This window comes from Dermacentor silvarum, chromosome 7, assembly GCF_013339745.2.
Source record: "Dermacentor silvarum isolate Dsil-2018 chromosome 7, BIME_Dsil_1.4, whole genome shotgun sequence".
In the NCBI taxonomy this organism is placed as follows: Eukaryota; Metazoa; Arthropoda; class Arachnida; order Ixodida; family Ixodidae; genus Dermacentor; species Dermacentor silvarum.
In genome coordinates, this window is record NC_051160.1 from 64,779,383 (window position 1) to 64,805,599 (window position 26,217).

The following is a 26,217-nucleotide window of genomic DNA, read 5'->3' on the forward strand; positions in this document are numbered from 1 at the left end:
CCCTCTTCCCGTCTCTTAACGTTAGGCATAACACTTCTCGTTCCATTACTCTTTGAGCGGTCCTTAACTTGTTCTCGATTTATATATACAGTTAAAATGTTTATCCAAGATGTTAGACGCATTTTGTTTCCAAGTTCCGCGATAGTGGAGCGATGGAGAACTCCAGTACCTCCAGCAATTGTTATGAGCTTTCCTGGTGGGACGAGCTTGCAACGAGGCTAAGGGTAAGGACGAGACCACGTGACGGCGCCGTCTCAAAAAATCACCGCCCCTGCCACTCCGCGAAGATGGACAAACAGCCAAGCCGTTTTAGTTACACCGAGTGTTAGACGATGCAAATAAAACTTCGCAAGCAGTCTATATTGTAAATATATTTGTTTCATCTTTCTTTCACCTCATTTTCACTTTTGCGTGCTTCGCGTGGTGACGATGCTTTAGGACTGCTTTTTTGCGGTTGTCTTAGTGTTTTTTTTTTTTTTTTGCCCGTGAGGTGTCTCTCTGTGTTTTGCCCTGCTTTTTTTTTTTTTCGCGTGCAAGTTGCGCCACCCCCTTTTTTGCGCGCCAGTAATGAGAGCAAGGTTCGGCATGAAATACAAAACAAAAAAACCCATCTGAGTGTTTATTATTCGGTGAGTAGCAGACGACGTTGGACGATCACTCACGTACAGTGTTCATCAAGTGATACGCAATACTTGGAGCGTGTGGCGGCGGGAGCTTTTTATGGCGATGGTGGGCAGTTACGGCAGTAGGTTATCGTCGATGGGCTCACTGCAGTCATAATGCATCAGGAAGACTCCCGCTTGCATGCGATACAGAAATGCATCAGCTCGGTGTCGCCAGCGCCCACCGCTGGCGCAAGAATTGCCGGCAGTGACACGCTCCTAGTATCCCGTTTCAACCGCTGAGCACTGTTCGTTGGCCGCAAATCGCCAGCATAACATTTGTTTCTTTCGCGGCAGGGTGGAATCAATCGTCGAAAACCACATAAGATTCGCGTATAAGATAGCATCCTCACAGAGGGAAGGGGTCACTCCAAACCCTTTCCCCCTGTGGAGATCTTCCTTTCCCCTCCTTTGCCGCTAGGTCACGTGGCCCTTTTTTTGCGAAGTCCGACAACGACGGCCCAGGGTTCGCATAAACAGCTTCGCTATAACAGACACCAGGGAACGGCAGAGCGCTCACGCGCATGGGGGGTGCTGCCAAGAGGGTGTTCGTGTTTTTCCTTTACAGTTGCAGCGTTTCTGTGGCTATACCAGGCTGTGGGTGTGAACTACTGTATCAGACGTACCTTCGAATAAAGAGGTGCATGCCGCGGTCGAAGTACCTGAAAAGAGTAACGCATGAAAAATAAGTACGGTGCCCTTTCTATCACAGGTAAGTACATCAAACACGCAAAAGCGTTGAGGCAGTCTCCTGACACTAACCGCTGGGTTGAGCCGTTGCGCTTCCAGATAAGTTCCTAGGCCGTTTTCCTCAATAAAACGCTCCATAATTAAATATTATTGCTTGAGAGCTGTTGGCTAAGCCAAAATGCCCCCCTGTTCTCTTGAGGCCATGGACTCACAGTGTATTTACTATGCTAGCTTCCGTCATTAATAAACGATTATTTCAGCAACCCTTGAAGTTGCGCATTAAGTTTATTTACTATGCGAGCTTCGGTTATTATTTACGATTATTTCAGCAATCCTTGAAGTGGCGGATTAAACGCACCATCTGATAAGTGTTAGAGCCTATAGTGAAAAAGTACCCGAGTAATATCTTTCTGCGAAGAGAGCTCCTATGGTGTTGATTTTTCTGTGCTACAGAGAAGGGCGCGCGAGATTAGATAAGGTACCATGTGACTAGGCACTTGCGTGCAGGGAGATTAGTGCCCTCAAACATGCTTCCAACTAACGAATGATTGATGCTGCACGCTGACCAAATGCGTGAATAGGCCGCAAGCCACAATGATAGGCGATGGCTATACCCGTCATATCCGATGCATCGCCATCCGCTGCCGAAAACTCACCAAAATTCGTTGACAGAGCTTCGAGAAGTGCCGTGTGCAATTTATCATTACGCCTCCTTTCGCTTCATTGCTTCAACGGACTAAATGCCATGGTCAAAATAGAAGCCAAGGCCATGGTCTGAAATCGATCTCCGTTGCTTAAGGCATATTCATGCCTTCGGTCTGCTTGCAGAAGCAATCATTCGGTTGTAGTATGTTTGAGGACACTATTGTCACTGCACCGAATTGTTTCCTTTGTAGCGTTCTGCTAGTCGGATTGGCGGCAAATAATGGGTTTCAGCATCTCCGTAAACGTAGTACAGCCTACAGAACACCGTAACACTAGAGGCCTGGTGGGGCCAACTCGTGACAATGGCGCTAACCATAGTACAAATAACCATAATTGAAACGAGCATGCTTTTAGTATTTCGCAGATGCGTCGGCGGCAACAGTTACTAGTGAATGCTGCATTCTTTTCAGATAGTTAGATTGTATTGAAACCTTAGCTTAGTTGGGCTGCTTAGCTCGAAATGGTGGTTTCGATCCCGTTCGCGGAGGCCACATTTGACGACGAAATGCAAAAAAAAAGAAACATAGACAAAACAACATCACCAACCAACAACAAAAGCAACAACAAAACACGCTTGTGTCCTTATATTTAGGAGCACGTTAAAAACCCCACTAGGTAAGAAGTTGCCTGAAGTTCCACTCACCACGCGCCTCAAAATCAGATACTGGTTCTGTCCTGCAAAACCACCAATTAGTTTTTTTCCTTTCGGCCAGAACAACCACGTCATAAGATGGCGCTACTTGCTACTAGCGCTGCCACTGTCGTAGACGTCCCCGGTATTCTGGTATATTCCGTAAACTGCAATGCCTATACAGAGAGGCTGATACTCTTTAATGTCACCGTAAGTGGAAGTGTCGCAGTGAAGCGCACTCTAGGATGTCGCTTACCTCCAGAACCGCGAGCATCGGTGCAATCTGGCGATGCAGGGTGCAGTTTCCGGGACCTCGATGCCTTCTGCGCTGGACAGGGCGCCGGCGAAGCCGTAGGTGAATAGGTAGCACACGTAGTAATCAAATTCTAGGGATAGGGCGTAGCCCGCCAGGCTGGCGAGATCCAGGCTCTCCCCCATCCAGGCCAACTGGGACATCGCCGAACTGCGAGGCCAGATCAGGAAAAAGAAAGTAATATATACCACGTGCCCGAGGGTTGTTTATTACCCACTTGGTTATGCTCTTATACTTAACAATAGCTTGGTTTGGGCGAGTTGGTTCATTTTGGCAGTTTTCATAATAAACGCGCTAAAAACGAAGACGAAAGGAACACATACGACAGGACGGGCGCTGAACTTCCAACTGGCGTTTATTTCTAACGGTCATCTATTTTGTTCACTGCGCATCAGGTACATCGTGCTCGCATCATCATACAAAAGATTGTAAAAGTCCATCAGTTCACACATAAGATTGTATAATAAATCAGTTCACGCGCCTAGATACCTCGAAAGAAATGTCACTTCCTTTTACTGCAACGCCAAATATCGACTGCTGACACACTTGTCATCTGACTTCATTATAAAGTACGCTTCAGCTATTTCGCCTTCTGTTTTTGCTTTTTCTTTCCTCAAGAAAGTTGTGTCGTCACACACGGGTGTCCATGCGCACTTTTTGCAGTGTTCAGCCAAGTGGTTACCGTATCCTTTTCTAACGTCATTATTGTTCTGTCTAGCCCTGTCGTTAAAGCACTGGCCAGTTTGTCCTATATAAACGCGTCCACAATCTAAAGATATCTGACACACACAATCTGAAGTACATTTGGTGTAAGGGGTCCGGGGATTAGTATGGCTGCATGTGTTCGTGGTACGTTTTGCTTTGAAGGCTACACTCTGCTGACAATTTACAAGGCGCTGTAAAAACAACTGTGACATTATGTCGCTTTGCGACCTTCTTCAAACTATGTGCAACTTTACGGAGGTATGGAATTACATGCACAGGTCTTTTGTCCCAACCTTAGGTTGGAAGCTTCCTTCCCCGTTTTATTTTTGAAGGAAAAGCTCACAGACAGATGAAATGACAGACACTGGGAAACCTTCTTGTTTCAATCTGTCTACTTGTCTAGACACGCTATGTAGAATCTGGTGAACACATGACTTTCGCAAAGCATCATGAATGCATGTGGGGATATGCCCCTCTTTACCAATTTCCCATGTGCGCTATCGAAAGGTAGAACACTTAGATCTTGGGTGGTATCTCCAGCACGTGTGGTCATCTGACGAAAACAAAATCCTAACATCCAGAAACTGATTACTGTTATCATCGGGCAGCTTGATCCCTTGGGAAAGCTTGGTGAACAATTTTAGACAATCTGCTACAGCGTTGCCAAGAAAATGATCCTGTGCATTGTTAAGGACTATTAGATAGTCGTCGATATACCTGAATACACGAATGATTGGTTTTCCCGTTAGTTCCGCATTAACGCGGTTGTCAAAGGACGCTAAAGCACGGTTTCTCGCTAGACGTTGAGGACTTCTATTATTCTGTGACGCGTGAAGGCATTCCGTGTGCTGTTCTTGTAGGGAGCCTACATGCAACGCCACGTAGGCTCCCTATGTTCGTGAAAAGTATGATGAAATGGGTGAACTAAAATTCCAGGACTTAATATCCATGAAGCGTGACAATTTTTTAACTTAAAGTTTTACCTGCATTCGACTGAAATTAGCCACGATGGCTGTTACTACATTCAAAGCACATCAATCTGTATTGGTTCGTATTCAATAGCCCCCATATTATGTGACATTTTTAACACCGAAGCTGTTTAAGCCAGCCGTAATTTGTAGGGCGTATCAAGAAACTACCAAGAACGAAAAGAAACCGTCTTGCCGAGGCGGGATGCGAACCCGCGTGCCCACGGCCCCAAGTCGAGCGTCGTAACCACTAGGCTGTACAGCCTTTTCTCTTTCTTCATTGCCTTTATTCAATTCCCACCGAAATACGGTGTACAATCATATCAAGTTTTGATTGTTTCCCTTTTCAGCCCTTCATGGGTAGGCTAAACCAGCGTTCATAGATAAAAGTATCTATGAACGCTGGGCTAAACAGCCACACTTGCAGAACGTGCATTTATGCAAACCATATGATTGCGTTCGAGCGTCGTCGGCTTCGTCCACAGCTAGCGCGTTCGCATGCGCTCGTGCCAATGCTCTGCGAGGTGAAGAAGAGGTTTTGCGCGCTATGCTCGGTAGAGAGATAAAGAAAATGATAGCGAGAGAGAGATAGAGAGACGCATCCACGGAGCGGGTCTGCGGGAACGCGGTGTGGGCGTTGCAACGCGGTGTCGGCGTTGACACGCGGTGTCGGTGTTGCAAGCTGCGCTATGCAACGTGCAGTGCAACGCGCTGTGCAACGCGCGTAAGTCCGAGACGCGCGAAAGGAAATTGTCATCATTATGAGTAATAAGATGAAAAGTTCGCGCGCACTTTCAGAAAATGCGGGGCTACGATCGCCCAGCTTTCAAGCGTTGCGTGGCCGAGTACAAGGTTAAGCGTGTTTTTTTAGCGCCCTCTGACAACCACGTTTCAATGAGAAAGCATTGTACGCCCCATTAGGCGAAAATTCGTCGCCGTCGGCGGGACAGAAAGATGGTACCAAAAATGGCCGATGCCGTACCTAGTAAAACACGTCAAAAATGCTCGGATTGACAACAGATTTTTCAGGGAGGGTCCTGTAAACAACGTAAATAGTGGCATTGAAAGAAAATTTGGTGCATTTCAGTCAGAGTGGGAATCAAACCCGGGCCTTCGGGGTGCGAGACGAGCACACTTGCCCGACGCTACCGCAGCTCCACGGTTCTGGCCGACTAAAGGTGTGGCCTAGTGCGTGCGTCATTGGACACGTGACGGCGCAGACATCAGGGAGGAGGTGGCGCCACGTCATGGGTGTATAAAATGAGGGCGTTCGTGACGTTCCGAGGTCTACAAATTGTATAATGCTTTTGCATTCACACGTGAAGCAGTCTGACGTGTTGCTGCCATTTTTTTTAAATTTTGGAACAGTGCTGCTAGAAACTAGATCCTGTTTGCTCTATTGCAGTATTCTGCGCTTGTAACTTCATTATGCAATCCGTCGCTTTTAGAATAAAGTCCTGAGAGCAGGGGCGTATAGCCAGGGGGGGGGGGGGGGGGTTATGTTTCGATGTCAGCGTACGACACCAAGGTGGCGATGGCAGCTGGGATTGAAGTTGAAGGAGAGGAGCTCACGACGGAGGAGATGGCGCAATTCCCTCCAACGCAATCGCACTATCATCGCAGCAGAGACGACCTGGGAAGATGGCGTGGCCCAGGCAGCCACTGCCACCGGATGATTCCTACACCATCGTGGTATGGATATGCAGTGGCTTAGATTGCTGGAAATATCCATCCGATCTACCTCAAGAGTATGACACAAAAGGCTGCCCGACTTGCAGAAGACATCGACAGTGCTCGGGTAAGTACCCTAAACAACACTACATTGATCACCTCTACTAGTATGGACCGTAATGACGCCTACCTTCGTGTCAAAAGCCTCGACCATCGCTGGCAAGACCCACGAGGTGGTGGCGCACCCTACCTCTCCGCAAGACTCATGTCAAGACATTTTCGCCTAACCCGTCAACATTAAGGAAGCCGAAATCTTGCCCCATCTTTGGCAAGCTAACCCGGAACCCGCGGGGCTCCATAAGCACCGAATGGGTAAGACCGAAATAATATTGGTGACTTTCCTCGAGAAGAAGGTGCCGTTCTACATCCAATACGCCCACTCCTGGCTCCGCTGCACTCCTTTTCGACAGAAGGGGGAAGCCTGTGTCAAGTGCACGCCAATCGGACATCGGCCGGATTTGTGCCTTGTAGTGTGCGTTCCAACTTGTGAGAGGTGCGGGGAGGTTAGTCCCGACGCGAACCATACCTGGAATCCTAAATGTGTGGTCTGTGCGGGAGACTACGCCGCGGGCTCGGTGCAGTGTCCACAGCGCTACAAGCCCAAGAGGACCCCTCCTCCTCCAAAGAAGAAATTCGATAACAAGTAATCAGGCAAGAAGCCGCCACCGCTCTTGAAAGGGAAAGAACACTGGCCGGCACTACCGGCACCATCGACCTCACCATCAGGACCACCGAAAAGCCAGGGGAGCTGGGCTGGGGCAGCTTCTCGTGGCTCCTCACTTCCCAACTGCCCTCCTAACCTGACAGACACCAATCAGTTCTTCTCACTAGCTCAAGAAAACGCAATGTTAAGAGTCAAAATAGTCCAGATCGAAGCTTAAATTCAATCGCTTAACGCTCCTATCCCTAGTACGTCCAATGCATCAGAGGACATGGAAGTTTCTAACAATATGCAGCGAGCCTGGTGGTGGCGCCTCCCCCTAGAAATGCGGCAGGACCTCCGCTGGCCAAGCGGAGCAGCTCCGACGAGGCCAAAATCCTCTTAGACGCAGACGCCTACATGGCTCTGAACGACAAAGTCACAGCCCTTGAAACCAAAACTGATCAGAAATTTCTTGCCCTAGAGACGCGCATTACACACCTCGAGACTTGCATGACCAATATTGAGAGCAAAATTGATGAATTCAAAAACATGATTGCTACGATAATACCCCTCATTCCAACACTGAATAATGTGTAAAACAAATAAAAGCAACGATTTAATTACCTCACAATGGAAATGCCGGGGCTACAAAAAGAAAAAAGGTAATTTCCAACACTACGCAGCCAATAGCCCAACTCCACCGGTAGTAATAGCATTAAAAGAAGTGCACTATGCAGTGAAACTACCGGGATATAATACTCACCAGTCGCATCGCTCTGCTGCAGGGTCGTACACGGCATTTCTCACGCAACGACACCTCACAGTAACAGATAACAAATTTGTCGGGGTTGACATCTAGCACGAATTTATCAAAATGTTCCCAAAATCTAACAAAATTCCTACCATATCGATTCTCAATATTTAAAGCAAACCGAAAGACAAAAGACACCAATTTGACACTCTCTTTGTTTCTGCCAACAAGGAAGCTGGCCATCGCCCGTTAAATATTGTGGGTGACTTCAATGCACCGCATCAGGCCTGGGGGTACACAACCAGAACTCCCAAGACTAGGGAATTATGGGAACATATTCAAGACTCACACCTTACCGTACATAACAACGCAGATACACCGACGAGACTCGGTAATAGTGTCGCCAGAGATACGACCCCTGACCTTACGCTCTCCCTTTGCGTCCAAAACGTAGATCGGCTCCGATTAGACAAAAACACAGGTAGCGATCATATTATTGTTCAAACCTGCCTTAGCTTCCAACACAAACCACTTTGTAGCACTCAACTCGGTATCACAGATTGGGCTAAATTCCGTGAGCAGATGTCAAGCGACATTCGTGACATAGAACAATGGGTTGAGCCGTTAACGGACGATGGGCTCAGAAATACCGCTACCCTGCCCGAGGAGGCACAGATGCAGGAAATCGATGCGAAACTCCTCCACATGTGGACGGCTAAGAGCTCGCTCTTACGAAGGTGGAGAATACAGCGCTACAATAGGAAGCTCAGACGCCGGATAGCGAAGCTGGACCTCGAAATCCAGGTCTGTGCTGAGCAACTGGCTCAACAGCAATGTGGACACAAGTGCGGATATCTTAGTGGGGGGCTAAGCAATAAGCTGACATGGCAGCTATTGAGGCATCTTCTTGATCCGACTGAATCCAAAACTCTGCATGATCATCCTATCAATAAAATACTGCACGAGTGAAAAGACGATCTTGCAAGCTTTTTACAAGAGTTACGCAATAAACACCTCCCCTCACAGGCAAAAGATCCCCACGTAAATTACACGGAGTCTCGCAACCCAAAACTGCATGCCCCGATTACGGAGACTGAGGTTGCACACGCTATGGCCAACCTCACAACAACTTCGGCATTGGTGCCGGGTCACGTCGCTAATAAAATGCTTTGTAACCTCGACAGGCAAGCGGTTGCTGCACTCAAAAATGCTTTAATGAATAATTGGAGGCGGGAACCCTGCGCAAGCAATGGCGAGACGCCAGGATAATATTTATTCCAAAACCAGGCAAACCCATTAACCCCGGTAGCTTAGCCCCATATCCCTTACGTCATGCATACGCAAACTGCTAAAACACGTTATTCTCTACCGACTAACAGCATACGTAGAGGAGGCAGGGATACTTACAACCGAAATGATTGGCTTTCGTAAGCCCTTATCTACCCAGGTAGTAATGCTCCAACTTCAGAAGCATATAATTAAGCACAATCCAGGTCTCGACACCAAAGCTGTGCTCGGATTTGACCTTCATGGGCCTTCAATAACGTTAGCCGTGCAACCATATTGAGGGAACTTAAAGGACTAGGCATTGGAGAGTGTACTTATAAGTACATTGCCAACTTTCTCACAGATAGAACAGCCACCATTCACATGGATACAGGGCACTTTTCGGAATTCAACCTGGGCATCTTTGGAACGTTCAAGGTTCAGTGCTATCTCCCTTCCTTGTTAACGTCGCGATACTGAACATCGCGTGCGAACTTCAGGCATTCCGAGGCATCTCCTTCAACCTCTAAGCGGACGACATTACCAAATGAACCAGGGGTGGTGGTTCACACGCGGAGCTGCAGGGACTTCCGTAGAAAGCCACGGACCGAGTCAACGAATGCGCGCGGCAGCTCAACGTTACGTGCGCTCCAAGCAAATCAGAGCTCCTGATTCTCCCCGCACACGAACTAGCCGAAAAAAAGAAAACGTATGACTCCAATTCATATCACCCTAGATGGCATTCCCAACCCTCCGTGGTTGCTCAGTGACTATGGTGTTGGGCTGATGGCACTCCTATTCCTATCATTGATAACATTCGGAGCTTAGGTCTCACCATACAGGAAACTAGGTGAAACGCAGCTACAGTTCAGAGGCTTAGGTAATCCGTTGATCAGACAATTAGACTAATTGGCATATTATCACACAGGAGAGGGGGCCTGCGAGAAGGAGGACTTCTTCAACTCACGGAAGCCTTCGTAATCCCTCACATTACATATACTGTGCCCTACCTCACTCTCACTAAACGGGAGGAGGAGGAGATCAATACACTTATCCGCAAGGTTCAGATGTTCGCCCTAGGGTTACCCATGATAACATCTACGGAACGATTTCTTGCCACCGGGGCACATAACACAGTCTCAGAGTTAATGGAGGCCCACCTCAACGCACAGTATTACAGACTCGCAAAATCCACTACCCGAAGACACATACTTGACAGCCTTGATATTAACCCTCTCTTCCAACCTACACTCAAAATTTCTGTGCGGAGTGAGCTTGGAGCCAAACTGTATGTACCATCGCTTCCCCGGAACATGCACTCACACTATAACAACATGCGGAGAGTGGCTCGTGTGCGACCGCTGCACCGCCACTAAGATAAGCGACCCGTTATACTATAGGTAGACGCCGCAGAATACCCCTCAAACCCCCATAACTTCGCTATCACGGCAGTAACTCCACAAGGCCAGCTGGTGGCTGCGGCCTCTATATGCAACCCCTTATCAGAGGAGGCAGTCGAGGCAGTCATAGCGCTGACTCTTACTATCTCCTCATCCACCACTGTCATCAGCGATTCTAAATCAGCCATGTACGACTATGGAGCCGGGTCTGTCGGCAGACTGGCGTGAATCATCGCACGTAAATCCGTAGTTCAGTCAGTCGTTACACTCGTTTGGGCTCCTGCGCACGATGGCCTGCCAGGCAACGAAGCCGCCCTTGCCTGTGCCCGAGGTTTCACGAACCGGACACAAACAACACAAGGGGAGGCCGGCGCCTCGCGTGATAGACTCAACACATACCACGACATCTGCCAACACTACAAGTCATCTCGACGCACTTTACCCCCTCTCGTGCCCACTCGAGGGAATTGGAAATCCCATGGAGACAATCGCAGACACCCACCATCACTACTCCGTCACTCCTGAATAAGCCATACCCCGATCAATTTCTCGTTCCCGGCTGCTATCGTTGCGCAGCCCCTTATGCTAACTATGACTACATACTTCCAAAATGCCCCGACCACCCCCTGCCATCCCGCCTGAAGAGTGTTGAGCTGTGGGGGGCTGCCCTAGGCAGCTCCAAGCCTGGTCTTCAGGATGACGTCCTGCGCTGGACAGTGGAGGTGATGGGTCTCTACCCCGAGTAGATGTCTCTGTCACCTCCCACCCCCGTAGGTCCTGCAGGATTTTAATCCTGACAAATAAAATTGTTCATTCATTCATTCCTACTTTTTGTGCATTAAGATACGAAGCTGAACGGACAATTTTACGTAATGTTCTGCTTGTAGAGGAACTAACAGAAGTTTCACGTATTGCCGCGGCCATATTTTAATATCGTTCTTTTTTCTTGCATGACAGTTCCACGTTGAACTTCAAAAAGCGCCGCTTATTTTCGTGCTTCAGTAATTATTCAGGAATGTTCTGGTATATTTGCGTTCTTTTTCGTGCGACTGTTTCTTTGTGAGAAAGTAAATGTTCTTTTCGAATCAAGTCCTCGGAGTCCTGTGTGCACTAGTATTTTTATGTAGATATTGCAGTGAACGAAACAACTAACCCTTCGGATGTATTGAAGCAGAAAAATGACTAAAATATTGTCTGGGGGCAGGTTATCTTTCTTTTTAATTTTTTACAGGCGGCGTATAACACGCCCGAAAGATATTTGTGGCTACGCCGCTGCCTGAGGGTGTCAGAAATAAATAATTAAATAGTATGTGCGACATCGTGGAGCCCTCAAACGGCGGGGTGGATGACAGCTACCGGCAAAGTGCAGGTCTTGGGCAAGGAATGCTTCGCAATAGAACGAAAAGAACCAAACCCTTAAAAAAAAAGGTCGAGGTAGTTAATACCTAGTGTCACTTTATTTGCTAACTTAGTATAACTGCAGTTGGTAACGGTAGAGTTAGTAACATAACAGACTAAAAAAAGGTAGTCACTGGTACTAATGGGTCACAGCTACCAATTCCGAACGTAGTTAGTAGCAGCGGACTCAATGTTTCTATTCTATGACACATATATCAGACTCACTATGGAATATGCCATAGCTGGTCCGATATATGCAGAAGAGGTTAGAATACTTGTATTAGGTGGTGCTAACTGTGTTTGCAAGTAGTATCTGACGCCCACTAGTAACAGTGACAAGATTTTTTAGTCAGTCGTGTTATTAACTGTATTTTTACCAACGGCTATTACACTAAGGTAGCAAAAGGTAGCACTAGGAACGCCAACACGACCTCGGTAAAAGTTAAGAAGCTGCTTCGAACTTTACTACAGCCTGTGTCCTTACCCGTAAAAGAAGTGGCCCATGAGTTCCATGAGGAGGAAGTGGGCCCCGGAACGAAGCAATCTCGCGATGGCAGCAGCAATCACCCGCGGTGTGCAGCTGGGTCTCGGCTTGTCCAACTGCGGAGAAGAGCACGCAGATTTCTCACCAACAGACTGAGACAGACTGAAAGAACGTTTTCGCGTCCCACGCCCAGGAATGTTTGGAGAGTTGCTCCCAAAAGTGAACGCTGTGTGGTAGTTGTTCGAGCTGTAAAAAGTATGCGGTGGATGGGCCATATTGGCCCTTCTGAATAACACTTGACTTTTTTGGGGCACTCAGAGAAAATAGCCGCGTGGCCTTTAATTATCTGCGTATTTTATTTTGATTGCCTTCACGTGACCAACGACTTCGTTTTTTTTGTTTCTCTGTGCATGCAGAGAAACAAAAGCTAGAGACAAGCATAAAAACAAAAGAGAATTTTAAAACATAATTAACCCTGTAATACCCGAACAGTGTTTCACATTAAGAAGAACTTGCTTAGCAGATGTCGCTGCTATGTTTTTTGTTTTCTTTCTTTCTACCATTTAATTCCCACTGTCTTCTTTTCTGCCGAATAGAGCTCTCACTCTTTCACCTCGCTCGTTGCATTTCCTTGCTCTCAGCTCTAACCAACGTCATTCTACCTGTAACATGTCTGCTCTACCAAACACCACGGGTCGAAAAAAAAAACACTTCACGTAAATTGGGGTACAATGGAAGCCTTTGCTTGCATAGTTGAGAGACATCGAAAAAGCTACACAAATTGTGAGAATTGTCTACTAATGTGTAAGCAGTGTTTCGCTCGGCTTTGACATTGCTTTGGCATATTTTTGCTTACTTGCTTTTCCTAGCTTATGCACGTCTACCCATGGCCTTTCAGGTGGCAAATAATGATTAGGCTTTAGAAGACAATTTTAAGATTTTCTCGCCGCGTCCGTCACCTTCAAAGTGATTGTAGCAATTGGGCCGGAACGTTGGACACGAGCATGCCTGGACGCAGCAGAGCACGTGAAAGGGAACTCTGGCTGCTGTAGTAGCGTGGGGGGTGTTGGGTGAGGGGAGAGGGCATTGCCGCGATACATGTCATGCTTGCTGTCGCTCTCGCCTCTTCCTCTTCACAACCACAATCTCTCTCTATCGCAAGCCTGTGTTATACACGTGTTCCTTGTCCGCGCAAGCTCGCACATGCATTCTAAGTGCACGGTGCACCTCTTTAACGCCCAATGAAAATGTGCAAAGTGTGCTCTCAACGTGCTCGCTAGCCCATGAGGAGCTGATAACTCGAAATACATTCAGCAGCGTTCAATTGGATATTGGACCGTCCCAATATCTCAAGTTGGCCAACACCCAAATTTAACGTTGGCCCACCCTCAATTTAAGTAGCTTCACCGCCAAATATCAAATTGGCCCAACCCCACATTTCAGTTGTGCCATCCCCAAATTTCAAGTTGGCCCACCCCCAAATTTAACGTTGCCGCGTGATGTGATGTTGGGCTACCCCCACATTTAAGCTGGCCAACCTCTAATTTTTTTTGGGCCAGCCCCACATTTAAACTGTCCCAACTCTAAATTTCTGTTGGCCCAACCCGAAATTAAAGTTGCCCCACCCCCATATTTCAAGTTGGCCCAACCCCAGGTTTCAAGTTGGGCCACCCACACCTTTAAATATGGCCACCCCCTCATTTAAGTTGGCCTACCCTTAAATTTTTATTGACCCATCCCAAATTTTATGTTGGCCCACACCTACCCCTAAATTTCAAGTTGACACACCCCCAATTTCAAGTTTGGCTCCCACACATTTAAGTTCAGCCACGCCCACATTTAGGTTGGCCCATCCCTAAATTTCTGTTGGTCCAACCCCAAATTTCAAGTTTGCCCAGCCAAACATTTTAGCTGGCCTGTCCCTTCTACAAGGTTCCCTATGCATTTTCTATGGGGCCATGTATCATTATTGGTATTACCTTTTTGATTTTTTGGGTTTATGTTGTTCTTTATTGCTTATAAACCTACCAGTCATCAATATTTATAATATTATAATAATTAAATGCCTTAACTTCGCAAATTATGCATTTTTGTACAGATACAAGGCATTAAACACTTCGCGTGACAGGCTAGGGTACACGCCAAAGAATACTAACGCATTAAAAATAAAATGCTTTGCAATGCAGAGGAGCAAGTGTTATTCTGTTCTGCCATTCTGCCAGTGATCTCACTGATTGATAATTGTGGCAATTTAGGGGCTGGTACATGAGGACATGCAATCAAGTTCTTACCAATATCTTTGGTTCTGCGTAAGTTACAAAAAAGCCAGGGCTCTTTAATAAACATCGAGGAAGGGAACCACTGCATTGGTCGGCCAGTGTTCAAAGAGGATTCACTTACTGAACGCCTGTGGAAAATATGCAATTCCAACAGACCTTGGAATCTACTGGAAATGAAACGTTTGCAGACAGGTTAATGGAGCACTTTAAAACGAGATGCAACGCCTACAACTGTACTTATTATCTTCTTATGTGACGTGTAGTCTCATTCAGTGTTGCTGTTTATATACATCGCACAGTTCACAACAGTTTGTCATGCAATGTCAATTTTTAAGCACTACCCTACTTAAAAGCTATACAGAAATGCAAATAGTTGGTCATGCGAATTGCACACTGTGACACGTCGATGCAGGGATGTGACGAGAGCGAAAGCGATGCTTGATGCTCGCCTAGCGACATATGTTGAAGAAAGGTGTGTGGAGGTCCAGAGGATTACGACATGAAAGGCAGGGGCAAAGTTGACTATCATTCGCCTGTTTCGTTCCTGTACCTGTGGCCTAAAGAAAGCTGGCTCTCACCTATCTGCTTTTGTGCCTACCTTCTTCGTGACGTGACGCACGGGGCAATTATGTCAATGAGCTACTTCGCGTTGGCACGAGAGGAGTGTCCCTTTGACCGAGGTTCGACCAAAGCAGCGGCCACTTAACTCTTTGCCATTACGAAGGCAAAAGCCTTAAGTGTCGATGTTGTCCGAAACTTTGGCGGTGACCTTGCGGTGACCTTGGCGAAACTGCGCCGTGGCGACAAATAGCCGACGCCGCAAATAGTAGTGAAAACCCGCCAGAAAATGCCCGGATTGACGTCACATTTCTCAGGAAGGCTCCTGTAAACGAAGTAAGTTAGCGGCTTTGAAAAAAAAAATTTGTACATTTTGGTCTGGGTGCGAATCAAACCCGGGCCTCAGCGGTGCGAGGCGAGCATGCTTCCCTGAAGCCACGGCTGCTCCACGGCTTAGGCTTAATAAAGGTGTGCCTAGTGCGTGACTGATTGCACACGTCACGTGGTCACAGAGAAGCGCTCGAGCCGCTGCTCGTGGGTTGGTTGTCGTCTCCTTCCACAACTGGCTCTGACGTCACTCATCATGCCAGCGTTCCCATACTGCCCCTCACTCTGCGAAGGTGCTGACGGCACTGGCCCACTACAAGTAGGTGCGGCGATTTCGTTGAGTTCTGTCGTGCGCTCCGATGCAAGGTGGCATTCGCCATCATGTTTTACTAACCTTTACACTTGCTTAATATTTTTCTGCATGTGAGCCATCGGGCAAGACAGCAGCAGATACAGAATCTAGCTGCAGCCGGGAAGAAAGTCCGGGAAGACTCGCTAAGAAAGCTTCGCTTTTGTACGCGCAAGCTCCTACGGGTTTTGTGCTAGCACCAGAATGCTGTTAGAAATCATTAATGTATGCAGTTATCTCTGGCCATCGTGTGACACTACGTGGGGACGCCATCAATGGAGTTCCATCAAAGCATCGGTGGCAAATGATCCATGCATGACGCCAACTATGCATTAAGATACGGCTTAAAAGCTTGTATATATTGTGGTAGCCTGCGAGGTACATTAAAGTTATCCGCTTGAATTTCCTTTACAAGACAAAATCAAAGAGAACCAGAGCACGTCAACAGCCAACAAAGGCAAGGAAACTGGAACTGGCAAATGAACTTCTTGGTTTTTATTACATTGTCTTGTTAAACGCGGAGCAGCCGTTGCGCAAGGAAACTTATAGAGCAGACCACGTGGAATGAGTACGTTGGGAGTTAGGCTCTTAACAGAGGGAAAAAATTCTTTTCATCTAGTGAGAATTTGTAAAAATTCAGAATATGAAGTTTATCGACATATAATAGCCTTGCTGTTATTTCTGCTACGTAGCTTTAAGCTCTTGAATACTGGGGTGCGTCAGCTTGAAGAAGGCCACTCGTCCTCTATTCCTGTAAACAGCTACATCTGCTGTAGATCACGCAGTGTCCCCTAGTGATACTGATCTCTGGTGTAGGAAGGGGCTGTTTGCTTTTGCGAAGCATTGTGGTATTATTTATGGCAATAGAAGCATAGCACCATGGTGGTGCGGCATCCAGTTACCTTTGTTATTTTAGCTACAGATCACCCACACTGTATTGAAGCGGTATGAGCCTCCGAATAGAAGACGAAGAAACGCAGGAACCTGGGGATGGTAGAAATAGAGGATGAAGTTGAAATGAATGGAGATAAGATGGGAGCCAGTTCCACAGTAAAGCTTTAGGTCTATTGTGTCCTTTTAACCAGGAACGCTACTCGTATGTTAATAGCTGCTCTAACCTAAACAACGTTGACATCGTTCAGATTTATAGCAGCTCGCTCAAGGCTGTGGCGCTGTTTAAACAAGTAAAAAAAACAGTGCATATATGCGCCGAGATTCATAGCATTCATGCGTAATGCCATGACACCATCAAAGTCCACTCGATGCGTAGTTATGATCACAAACACTGTAATAATAAAGCCCAGAAGATCCCCTAGTCTTCTTCCCTCCGACCCCCAATCCATCTTTGCAGCCTCAATGATTTTCGCTTGATTGGACAGACATGCTCCAATCCCCCCGTGTGTCTGCTCTCTTCTCGTAATCTAACTCGGGTGGAGAAAGTCTCTCTCTCTGGAGACGTTGGGCTGGGAAGGCGCTCAATCTTCCCATAATCTCAGCCTGGGACGCAGTACCTGAAGACCCTACCAAATGCAGAAAGTGCTCTGTCGCCGCGTTTTCACCGGACTCTGTGATTCGCTGGGGCTGATTCCAGGGACAAAGGCCGCAAGAGAAAGAGATTAGGGGGAGCCGGAATACGGAAAGACCAGCTCACAAACTATGAACGAATAATTGTTAATGATAAGTTCCTTATCATTACTGCAGCGAAGATAAAGAAGTTTCAGTGCTGACAGCTTGTCGAGCATTCGAGGCGGCCTCCCCAAAGAATGACAGAGGGAAAGAGAAAAAGGAAGAGAGAGAGAAACAAAGAAAGAAGAAAAGACAGTTGGAAAGTTGGACAAGTAACGCTCTGTTGGCTTTGTGCATGCAAGAGCGCCGTCGCCAAGGTCCCAGGATTTTTAAAGACGATAGTCTTTCTTGGGCTACCTAAACGCGGAAAACTTTGTCTGTCCTCTCTGTCTGTCACTCGATTCAACCGCCCGGCCAAAACCAACTAAGCTACTAGCACTGGTGGTACGGAGTCATACACGTCAAGATTATACAGTGCAAACGAAATCTCAGGCCTATTTGAGGCAAAATATATGTACATAACCGTGATCCACTGCATTCATTTAATTAAGAATACACATAGGACTACTTTTTACGTTAGTAAACGAAAAATCAACGCGTTAGAAATGGTGTCGAAGAGACGCTACGCGTTAAAAACAAGCCGACTGAAGCCACGGATCTGTAGCCGGCTTTAAGCCAACAGTAATAAAAGCTCCCAACAGATAGCGCGAAAGCAGGGCGAACGTGGGAAATTTGAATTGAATTCAGCAAAACCTCCATTGCATCCATCATGGGAGGAGTGAGAGGGGAGGGGAAGAGCGTGAGGGGTGGGAGGGGGAGAAGAGAGGGTGTTACGTATCAGGGGCGGCAGAAGACCATCGTCCTACGATGTCATTTGCAGCGAAGCAAGCAGATATGTAGCCAATTTTTTTCTTCCGTGAGCAGTTCTGAAACCAAACATCCAAGTGCCTATAGCTTCGACATACCTGGGCTACGTAGTCGTCGTACCTCTGTGGTGGCCCCAGGTAGACCGTGGGCAGGTACAACAGGTAGCCCAGAGTCTTCCAGTACGGCGCAAATCTACGCTGACGGTCCCCGGTGTTCCTCTGGCATTCAGCTTGAACGTACTCTACACTGAAGCTGAGGCCACGCAGGATGTTCCAATGGAAGGTGACGTAGGCTGCCATGTAGGGCATCAGGCCGTACCTTTTGTACATGTACTGGAGGACAAAAAGTGAAAGAGCTTGCGCTGTGGGTGGCTCAATTTGTCATAAGAATCACAAAGTTCCTGAAAAAAAAGGGATCTTTATCTTTGTGCTTACATAGTACACGATGTGTTCCACCTTGCGGGGCCACCTGGTGTGAAAAACTGAGGGTAGCGCAATAGAGTCTATGCGCAGATGGCGTGCGATCAGAGTGCGATCCTGGACATACCACTGCCAAAGTGGTCTTGGCATTGCCGAAAGCGGTAAAGGACGTCTTTAGTCTTTTGGTCCCAATGCTGTTCTTGGGGTACTCGGCCAAATCAAGGAACCCGCATTCCCATGGCGCACCAAGTGTGGGGACAACCTTTATTAGGCGGTGCTCGAAGCTTAAAACATGGCCAGCGTGCCGCATGGCACGGGGTGCTTTAAACTAAGAGCACAAATATATCACCCTGACCATTTGCACGAAGCATTTTCACGTGGGTTAACTTATCCATGGTTCACGAGGTTCGCGCAAGTACATGTAAGTAGCCAGATAATATGTTGTTCCCTGACAATGGCAACACGATTCGCCAAGCGTCACGTTTTTTCATAGTTGCCAACATTACGTAAATAACGCGCGAGTCGAGCCGTTAAAAAAAACTATAGAACCTGCACATCGAGGCTTTCAGAATGGCACATTCAATTCAGGCTAAGACAGTATGTATATATTGTAATCTTTCTGATGCATTTTTCATTTTTCTCACATATCTTCCCAAATTTCTAGTTCTCCGACTGCAGAGCAGCAAAACGAACACAGCCTTTCTTAACGTCACTGTTTACTACAGAAGTGTATCACCCTTTCTGGAAAATTTTCTGATTTGTCGAACATCTTGCAAAACGCGGTAATACTTCGCGCGTAGTGTTTCGCTTGTGTTGCCTCTAACCAGATGCAACCACTGTTTTCTGTATTTTGCGTTTGCTTCACAAGGGACATTTCTAAAATTATATTTCCCGTTGGGCGTGCCGTGGAACCAGGTGAAGATCGAAAAAAAAACTTCTCTAGAGTTTCATAAATGAATGCCTTTTGCAACTCCCGTTTAATCAATATGTAGACACAAGATACATTGAGTGAGAAACAAGTTATTACTAACTATAGTCATTCACCTGCATATCCAAAAAAGGGCAGGCAAAGAAGACGTGCATTGAACACATTGAGCATAAGTAAACTGCCCCTCATGCACTAATAAAAAAGCTAATTAACAGTCTCCGTTAAGTAGTATTTTCAGGGTAACTTGAGCAGCAGCAAAGTATTTCTGCCTCGCCATAGAGCTCGTATGCAAAGAAGAAACGTGCTTCACTGTCATAGCATTAAAAAAAATCTGCATAGTTTACAATAAAACCACTTGTATATCTTTTATGATTTCACTCAAATGTGCAATAATTGCATTACAGAATGTTCTTGTGATCACGAAATAAGACAATAGCTGTTTGTGGGTCCAACTGCTTGCGATAGCACTGCAAGACGACATTGTGGAAGTGAGAGCAAGCAATTTTTTACTACTTTGTAAATTCCCTGTTGCATGCAGTGCAATAATATTTGGCTCACGTGTTCACACGAGCCTCGATACCAGATGTGCAACGTTTTCTTACTATGTTCAAAAAGTGTTTCAAGGCCCTTTAAGACGGACTGCTTGGCATTATAAAGGAACTAAATATTCAACCTAGCGTGTTTTGTAAACTTTTGCGGCGTAAAATAAACTAGTTACAAAAAAAACCTTCAAAGCCGCGATAACATTCCAATACTGGTTTTTAGGTCGCAGCACAAAAAAGAAATGAAATTAAAACAAAAATAATTGACCTTTATTTTCTACGGCATTGGCCTTAATAACGTTTTACGTCAAAGAAGAAATAAAAATTTGGAAGAATACTTTATCCGCGTATTTTGTGTGCTCCGGTATGAATTTTTATGTCCCACTTCAAAACGTTTCACTGTTAGTGGCTTGTTAGGCGTCTTTCTGTGAAATCTTGATTTCAGAGTAAAACAACTCATGCGTAATAAAGGTAATGTGCTGGCTCTACACAATTGATAGTTTCGTTTCTTCTAAGATGTGATTAGGTTTCAACTATTTCTATTTAAGTTAATCAAGGTTTCCATACATTTCAGTGAATCGTCTTTAGATGCAATTTGTGGATGGCGAGTTTTTGAGTAGTCAAACTTCCCATCTTTTTGTAGTTAATAAGCAACAACAATAAAACATGTTCGCTGCTTTGCATTAGACAGAAAAAAAAAGAGATAAAAGACAATCCTGCAAATAGGTTGGTTCATGACTCACATCGTACGGATCGAAAGGGATGAAAAACTTTTGGAAGTGGATCAGGGCGGCAACCACGTAGCAAAGCGCTGGGCTGTGTAGAGCGGTCACGGCGTAGAACGCGGCGTGCTGTCCCAGGAACAGGAGAGCCACCTCCCAGCCGAAGGTGAAGGTCACGAACAGGAGGGAGTAGGAAGCGTAGAAGACGGAAACCAGCTGCGAGATGGTTAGCGACGAGGAGGTGAATCAGCAGGCGCCTGGGAATGCAGGTTGGTCTTTCCGCCGTTCGGAATTTTTTTTGGGATGCATATGCCACTTAAGTTAAACGAAGGAAATGATGGTATATACATGCGATGAAGATTACCATTATAATTTAGACGGCGTACAGGATGGTGCAAAATGCACTAAAATTAGAACCTGAAATACTACATAAAGCGCCTGATGTGAAAGGGCACTACCATGTAGGGGCTGCCAGGCTACGGATGTTATGTAGTAGCTCTGGCACCACCTTCACCACCTGGAACCATGGGCTGTAAGTGAAGTGTAACTAGGCTTGCTTTTAGAATTTTGTTATTGAGAAAAGAGAGTCATTTTCGTCGCCCTTTATGTACAAATTTATATTAAGCATGGTAAAGTGATAACGTTGTGGGAAAGCTAAATTTAGAAGTTAGATGTTTGGTGACTCCATTACAGAAACAGGCGTTGAAAAAAAAAAAAGCTAAAATGCCCACCCATCTGGGCCGAGCGAACGAGACAGGTTGACAAAATTACCGTGTAACCAACTGGCTGAATGACTGACAGGCTAAGCAATCTATTGAATGATTGATGAACCAGAGCCAATAAATTGGTTGGTTGGTCATTCAGTTATTGAGTAGTTTGACTTCCAGTGGAAACTGAAAACAGACAGACAGAAACACAGAAACACACACCACACACGCACGCACACACAGTAACCAACTGGCTGAATGACTGACAGGCTAACAAATCTATTGAATGATTGATGAACCAGAGCCAATAAATTGGTTGGTTGGTCATTCAGTTATTGAGTAGTTTGACTTCCAGTGGAAACTGAAAACAGACAGACAGAAACACAAAAACACACACACACACACACACACACACACACACACACACACACACACACACACACACACACACACACACACACACACACACACACACACACACACACACACACACACACACACACACACACACACACACACACACACACACACACACACACACACACACACGCACACACACACACACGCACGCACGCACGCGCACACAGCACACACACACAACACACACACACACACACACACACACACGCACACACACACGCACGCACGCACGCACACACACACACACACACACACACACACAAACACATGTACGCACAGTGGCATACAGTTTTTCCAGGGTTCTAGGAAATATTGCAGATAACAACCGTAAGCGGATTAGGGCACCGGCTAAGCAATGTTTCTCAAAAATCATCTTTTACCCCATGCTTTAGATTGACATCACCCATAATGTCTCCTCTATTTTCACTAATTCGTTCTTTTCAGGGATTTAGTTTAGCCAGTTCAGTGGGATAGCGTAAACGTTGCTCGTAAAACACACCGATAGCGCTCTGGAGAGCTCGAATAAGTAATTTACTGCAAATGGCACAATTAGCCCACAAGTCTTGAACATTGCCGGCACATGAGCCATAACCACTTCCACAAAATATAAACAAGGTTCGTTCAGTTCACCGAAGAAGACATTGAAGAAACATGCTACGTATCTCGTATCACGCATACAATAGGGCGAAAGTGAGTATTTCGTAATTGCAAAGTTCATATTAAACTCAAGACTGAATTTTCGCCGCACAGCGCACATACTGTGACCTGCATTACCACCGAATATGAGCCAGGCGTCATGCACAGCTCTCGCAGGTGACAGATCGCAGTGAAGCACTGCTTTCTAAGAATCCCAATAGTGTGATCAAAGTTAAGCTGACAGGTATATTGTTTTCAGTGGGTGATGAGACGTACGTGAAGACCATTTCTACAGTAGTGTTATGTGGCGAGGAGGACACAAAGTGAGATGATAATTATCGCTGTTAGCAGTGCAATTGACAAAAAATTCATAATTAACTTTTAAGTGGCTGGAGTAAGCAGGCACGTTTGTATTGAAAAATTAGAGGCAGCTGTGTTCTTACAGAGCTCCACTTGGCAGAATTCTAGCGTATCCTTGCTTTGAGATATCGAACTGCGAAATTAAATTCCCGTTCGCATGATTACGCATGCAAGACAGTGACGACCGGCGCAAAGCTACTGTAGAAACACGACTGCCTCTAACTTTTAAATACAAACGTGCCTGCTTACTGCAGCTAGTCAAAAGTTAAGTTATTCAATTTTGTGTTAATTGCACTGATAAACGCGATAATTGTCATCTCACTTTGTGTGTTCCTCGCCACATAACCCTACTGTAGATGTGGTCTTCACGTACGTCTCAGCGCTCATTAAAAAAAAGAAAAAAAGAAACGCGTCAACTTTGTTCACCCCGTACACTATAGTAGCTCAAAAACGTAGACAAGCGATATGTCCCACTAGGCCGTTATTTACAGTAACGCAGACTGTACACCAGTGTTCGCAAGCAACCTGTCATAAGTGGTTCTGTTACATCGAAGCGGGAACAATTTTTCTGGACGTACGTTTTCGTCTTGCCCGCTAGGAAGCTGTGGTTGATCAGATGTTTACAATGCTATTTACTACAAGATATTAGCTTGTAATGACGGGTTACAACTTCGTACGGTGACTACGCATTTTTAGGTGGAGATGTATCTAACAGCTGTTTCCATACTAGCTCGCTAATATTAATGGCAAGCTTTAGCGGGACATGGCGGAAACCTTCCTGTTTCTGGTTGGCCAAAAGCTGAAGACCTATGCTTACGCATCTCTGAATTCCCGAAGAGTCCACGTGTGTGGCCAATTGTATTTTAAGTTTGTCGGTGCAGAACGCAGTGCTTACCGACGGTGCGAGGTAGGCTGTCGCCCGAGCTAGCACGGGATGCAGCAGGTACCACTTCCACGTAGTGGCCATGACGTACTTTGTGGTCTGCCATTCCCAGTTGACGGCGTCCTACGTGACCGGATAAAGCCGCGTTATTAGCGAACAAAATATTTCATAGGTAACTTGCTACACGGGTGTCCGAGTAGTTGCACGAGTGTCTACACGAGTGTCCGTCAGATTCCCAAGGTGCCTGGCATTCTACATGTTCAGTTTCACAAGGAAGTCTCAGACCACTTTACGTTCTTGCCAAATTGGCTATGCAACTGCGTATAGTAATGACTGCCTTTGTATGATATCAGTACTGCCTGATCTCACTAATTTAGCACTTCAGGGACAAACGTTTGTCAAGATAGTGTTTTAAGCGAATGTATGATCTTAATAATAAACCTTACCTACATAATGAGTAGGGATTTATTGCTAGAACGACTGCTGCACAAAGCTAGAATTATCCTATTTCGTGGGATGGAAGCACATGTCGTCATACCAACCTCATACGCTAAGTTGGTAGTTTAAAACGTTAAGCACAATGCCTGGCAAAAATTTGTCCCTCAAGTATAATCTGGCACCGAAAACTAGTGTCGCCATCAGCATGCATCCATTGCACAAAACTCTAGGATAATCGCTATGATGCGTCTCTGTAGACAGAAAATGTGAGTGTTTTCATGAAGCAGGCATAGCTGACAGCAGCTTTAGCTCTAGCTGACAGGGTGAGCCCGACCATAGTTTCAGACACTGAGGAGCTAGCATAATATTTGTGATTTATCTCTATCGTCAAAGGGAACTGGCGCGGGCGCCTGTGCAATGAGTCTTTTTTTTACGAGAGCTTGCATTTCCGCCGTTCTGTTGCGAGAACAATGCCGCATGAATGGAGCAGTCAAATTTTGATTTACGCTCACGACCCCCATTAAAGTACGATGACCTTTGAGGTCACATAGTTTCGGATGCTGTAAGCGATTGCCAGATGATATACATGCAATGTCCCAAGCCTGTTTAATCATGTATGTTTCATTTTCCACAAGATGGAGCCCCTGCGCCTTGTTTTTCCGGGTTTCCTGAGCATGGAGGCTAGCACATGATTAAAAGAAAATGCTTCGAGCAAGCGCACGCGGCATGCAGGAAAAACAGGCTGATTGTCTGTTATGTTAATACACAAAAATGTGGTTTATTTTTATTGTGGACGAATAGTCTTTAATGAGGAATAATCGCGTACGGACGATCACAGGCGAACAGAATAAACAAAGTAGGAGGCACAAAAAATAGCATGAGCTGTATTCACAAGGCGTCATATGACCTGCATAAAATTGAAGCTCGTGGCATCAAACACTGTATCAAGGCGACGAGCAAATTATTTGTCTTTCCATGACTGTCTGCGGAAAGCGAATGTTTCGCTTCAGCTTAGAGATATTTTGAACTCGAGCTGCGTGCAGAACATGCATGCTCCATGGAGCGTATGGTTAGTCATGAGGGAAATGCGTTACTCGAATATGTATCTCGCGTGCCTAAAGCTCATCTTTTTGCATTAAGAATGGTGGCCATAACGCTTAGTACCATAGAACACTGAGTAACTTACCTGCTTTTGCTCAAGACCGAAAGGGCTGTCTTTGAAGGAACTCCGGTGATACTCCAGAAGAAATTTTTCTAAGAATCAGATGAAATGTGTATGTCAACCCGCACACTTATGAAGAACGGATGAATCTCTTGTTTTAAGCACGGCGTCTGAGTGTGAGAAAGGCTGAAAGTTCTGCAAAATCGAAGGACTGATAACGTAATTGCTTTGTGACGTCATCATGACGACGTCAATGCTTTGTTGCCGTGGTCGTCCATTTTTAAGGCCAAGCATGCTGCTCACTTTTTTACCCAGTCAACAACTCTCCCTTCAGTCAGAGCCCGACTCTAACGCACCGCAGTATTATGACATGTGTCGTACTTGTCTGAGCCGTACGCGTCTAATTGTCGTTATTCCCTCGACAAGCATCATACACAGCCTTCATCTTCATGATAAAGCTGCATCAATGTCCCACAGAGTGCGACCAACCACCGTCCGGTTGGAAACGGTGGAGTCCATAAAGAATACGAGGGCATGAGAAAAAGGTTGTTTACTGTGCGGGGCATTATAGTAATCATTCTATGAAGGTACGCGTTGCGTAAAATGAAAATAAAGGCAATTGTAGGGATTGCATTTTGTGGAGCATTTAATTCAGTACTTCACAAAGGCTTCGCGTCGCGTAGATTATACAGTAGAGCTGAAATTGG

The 26,217-nt window shown here is 46.0% G+C and overlaps 1 protein-coding gene across 6 annotated transcripts in view; it reads right to left on the reverse strand.

Moving 5' to 3' along the window:
- The window catches only part of LOC119458140 (protein-cysteine N-palmitoyltransferase Rasp-like), a 183,122-nt gene that overhangs the window by 26,176 nt on the left and 130,729 nt on the right, over nucleotides 1-26,217 (reverse strand). For 2 of the 6 annotated variants that reach the window (XM_049670790.1, XM_037719964.2), the window contains 7 exons: nucleotides 25,535-25,602; nucleotides 23,923-24,033; nucleotides 20,926-21,120; nucleotides 18,392-18,625; nucleotides 12,348-12,463; nucleotides 2,945-3,151; nucleotides 1,289-1,324 (listed from right to left, as the gene is read on the reverse strand). In XM_049670790.1, the coding sequence (XP_049526747.1) occupies nucleotides 1,289-1,324; nucleotides 2,945-3,151; nucleotides 12,348-12,463; nucleotides 18,392-18,625; nucleotides 20,926-21,120; nucleotides 23,923-24,033; nucleotides 25,535-25,602 (967 nt within the window). The remainder of the gene's footprint in view (nucleotides 1-1,288; nucleotides 1,325-2,944; nucleotides 3,152-12,347; nucleotides 12,464-18,391; nucleotides 18,626-20,925; nucleotides 21,121-23,922; nucleotides 24,034-25,534; nucleotides 25,603-26,217) is intronic. The other 4 variants (XM_049670786.1, XM_049670787.1, XM_049670788.1 and 1 more) reach the window with 3 other exon arrangements.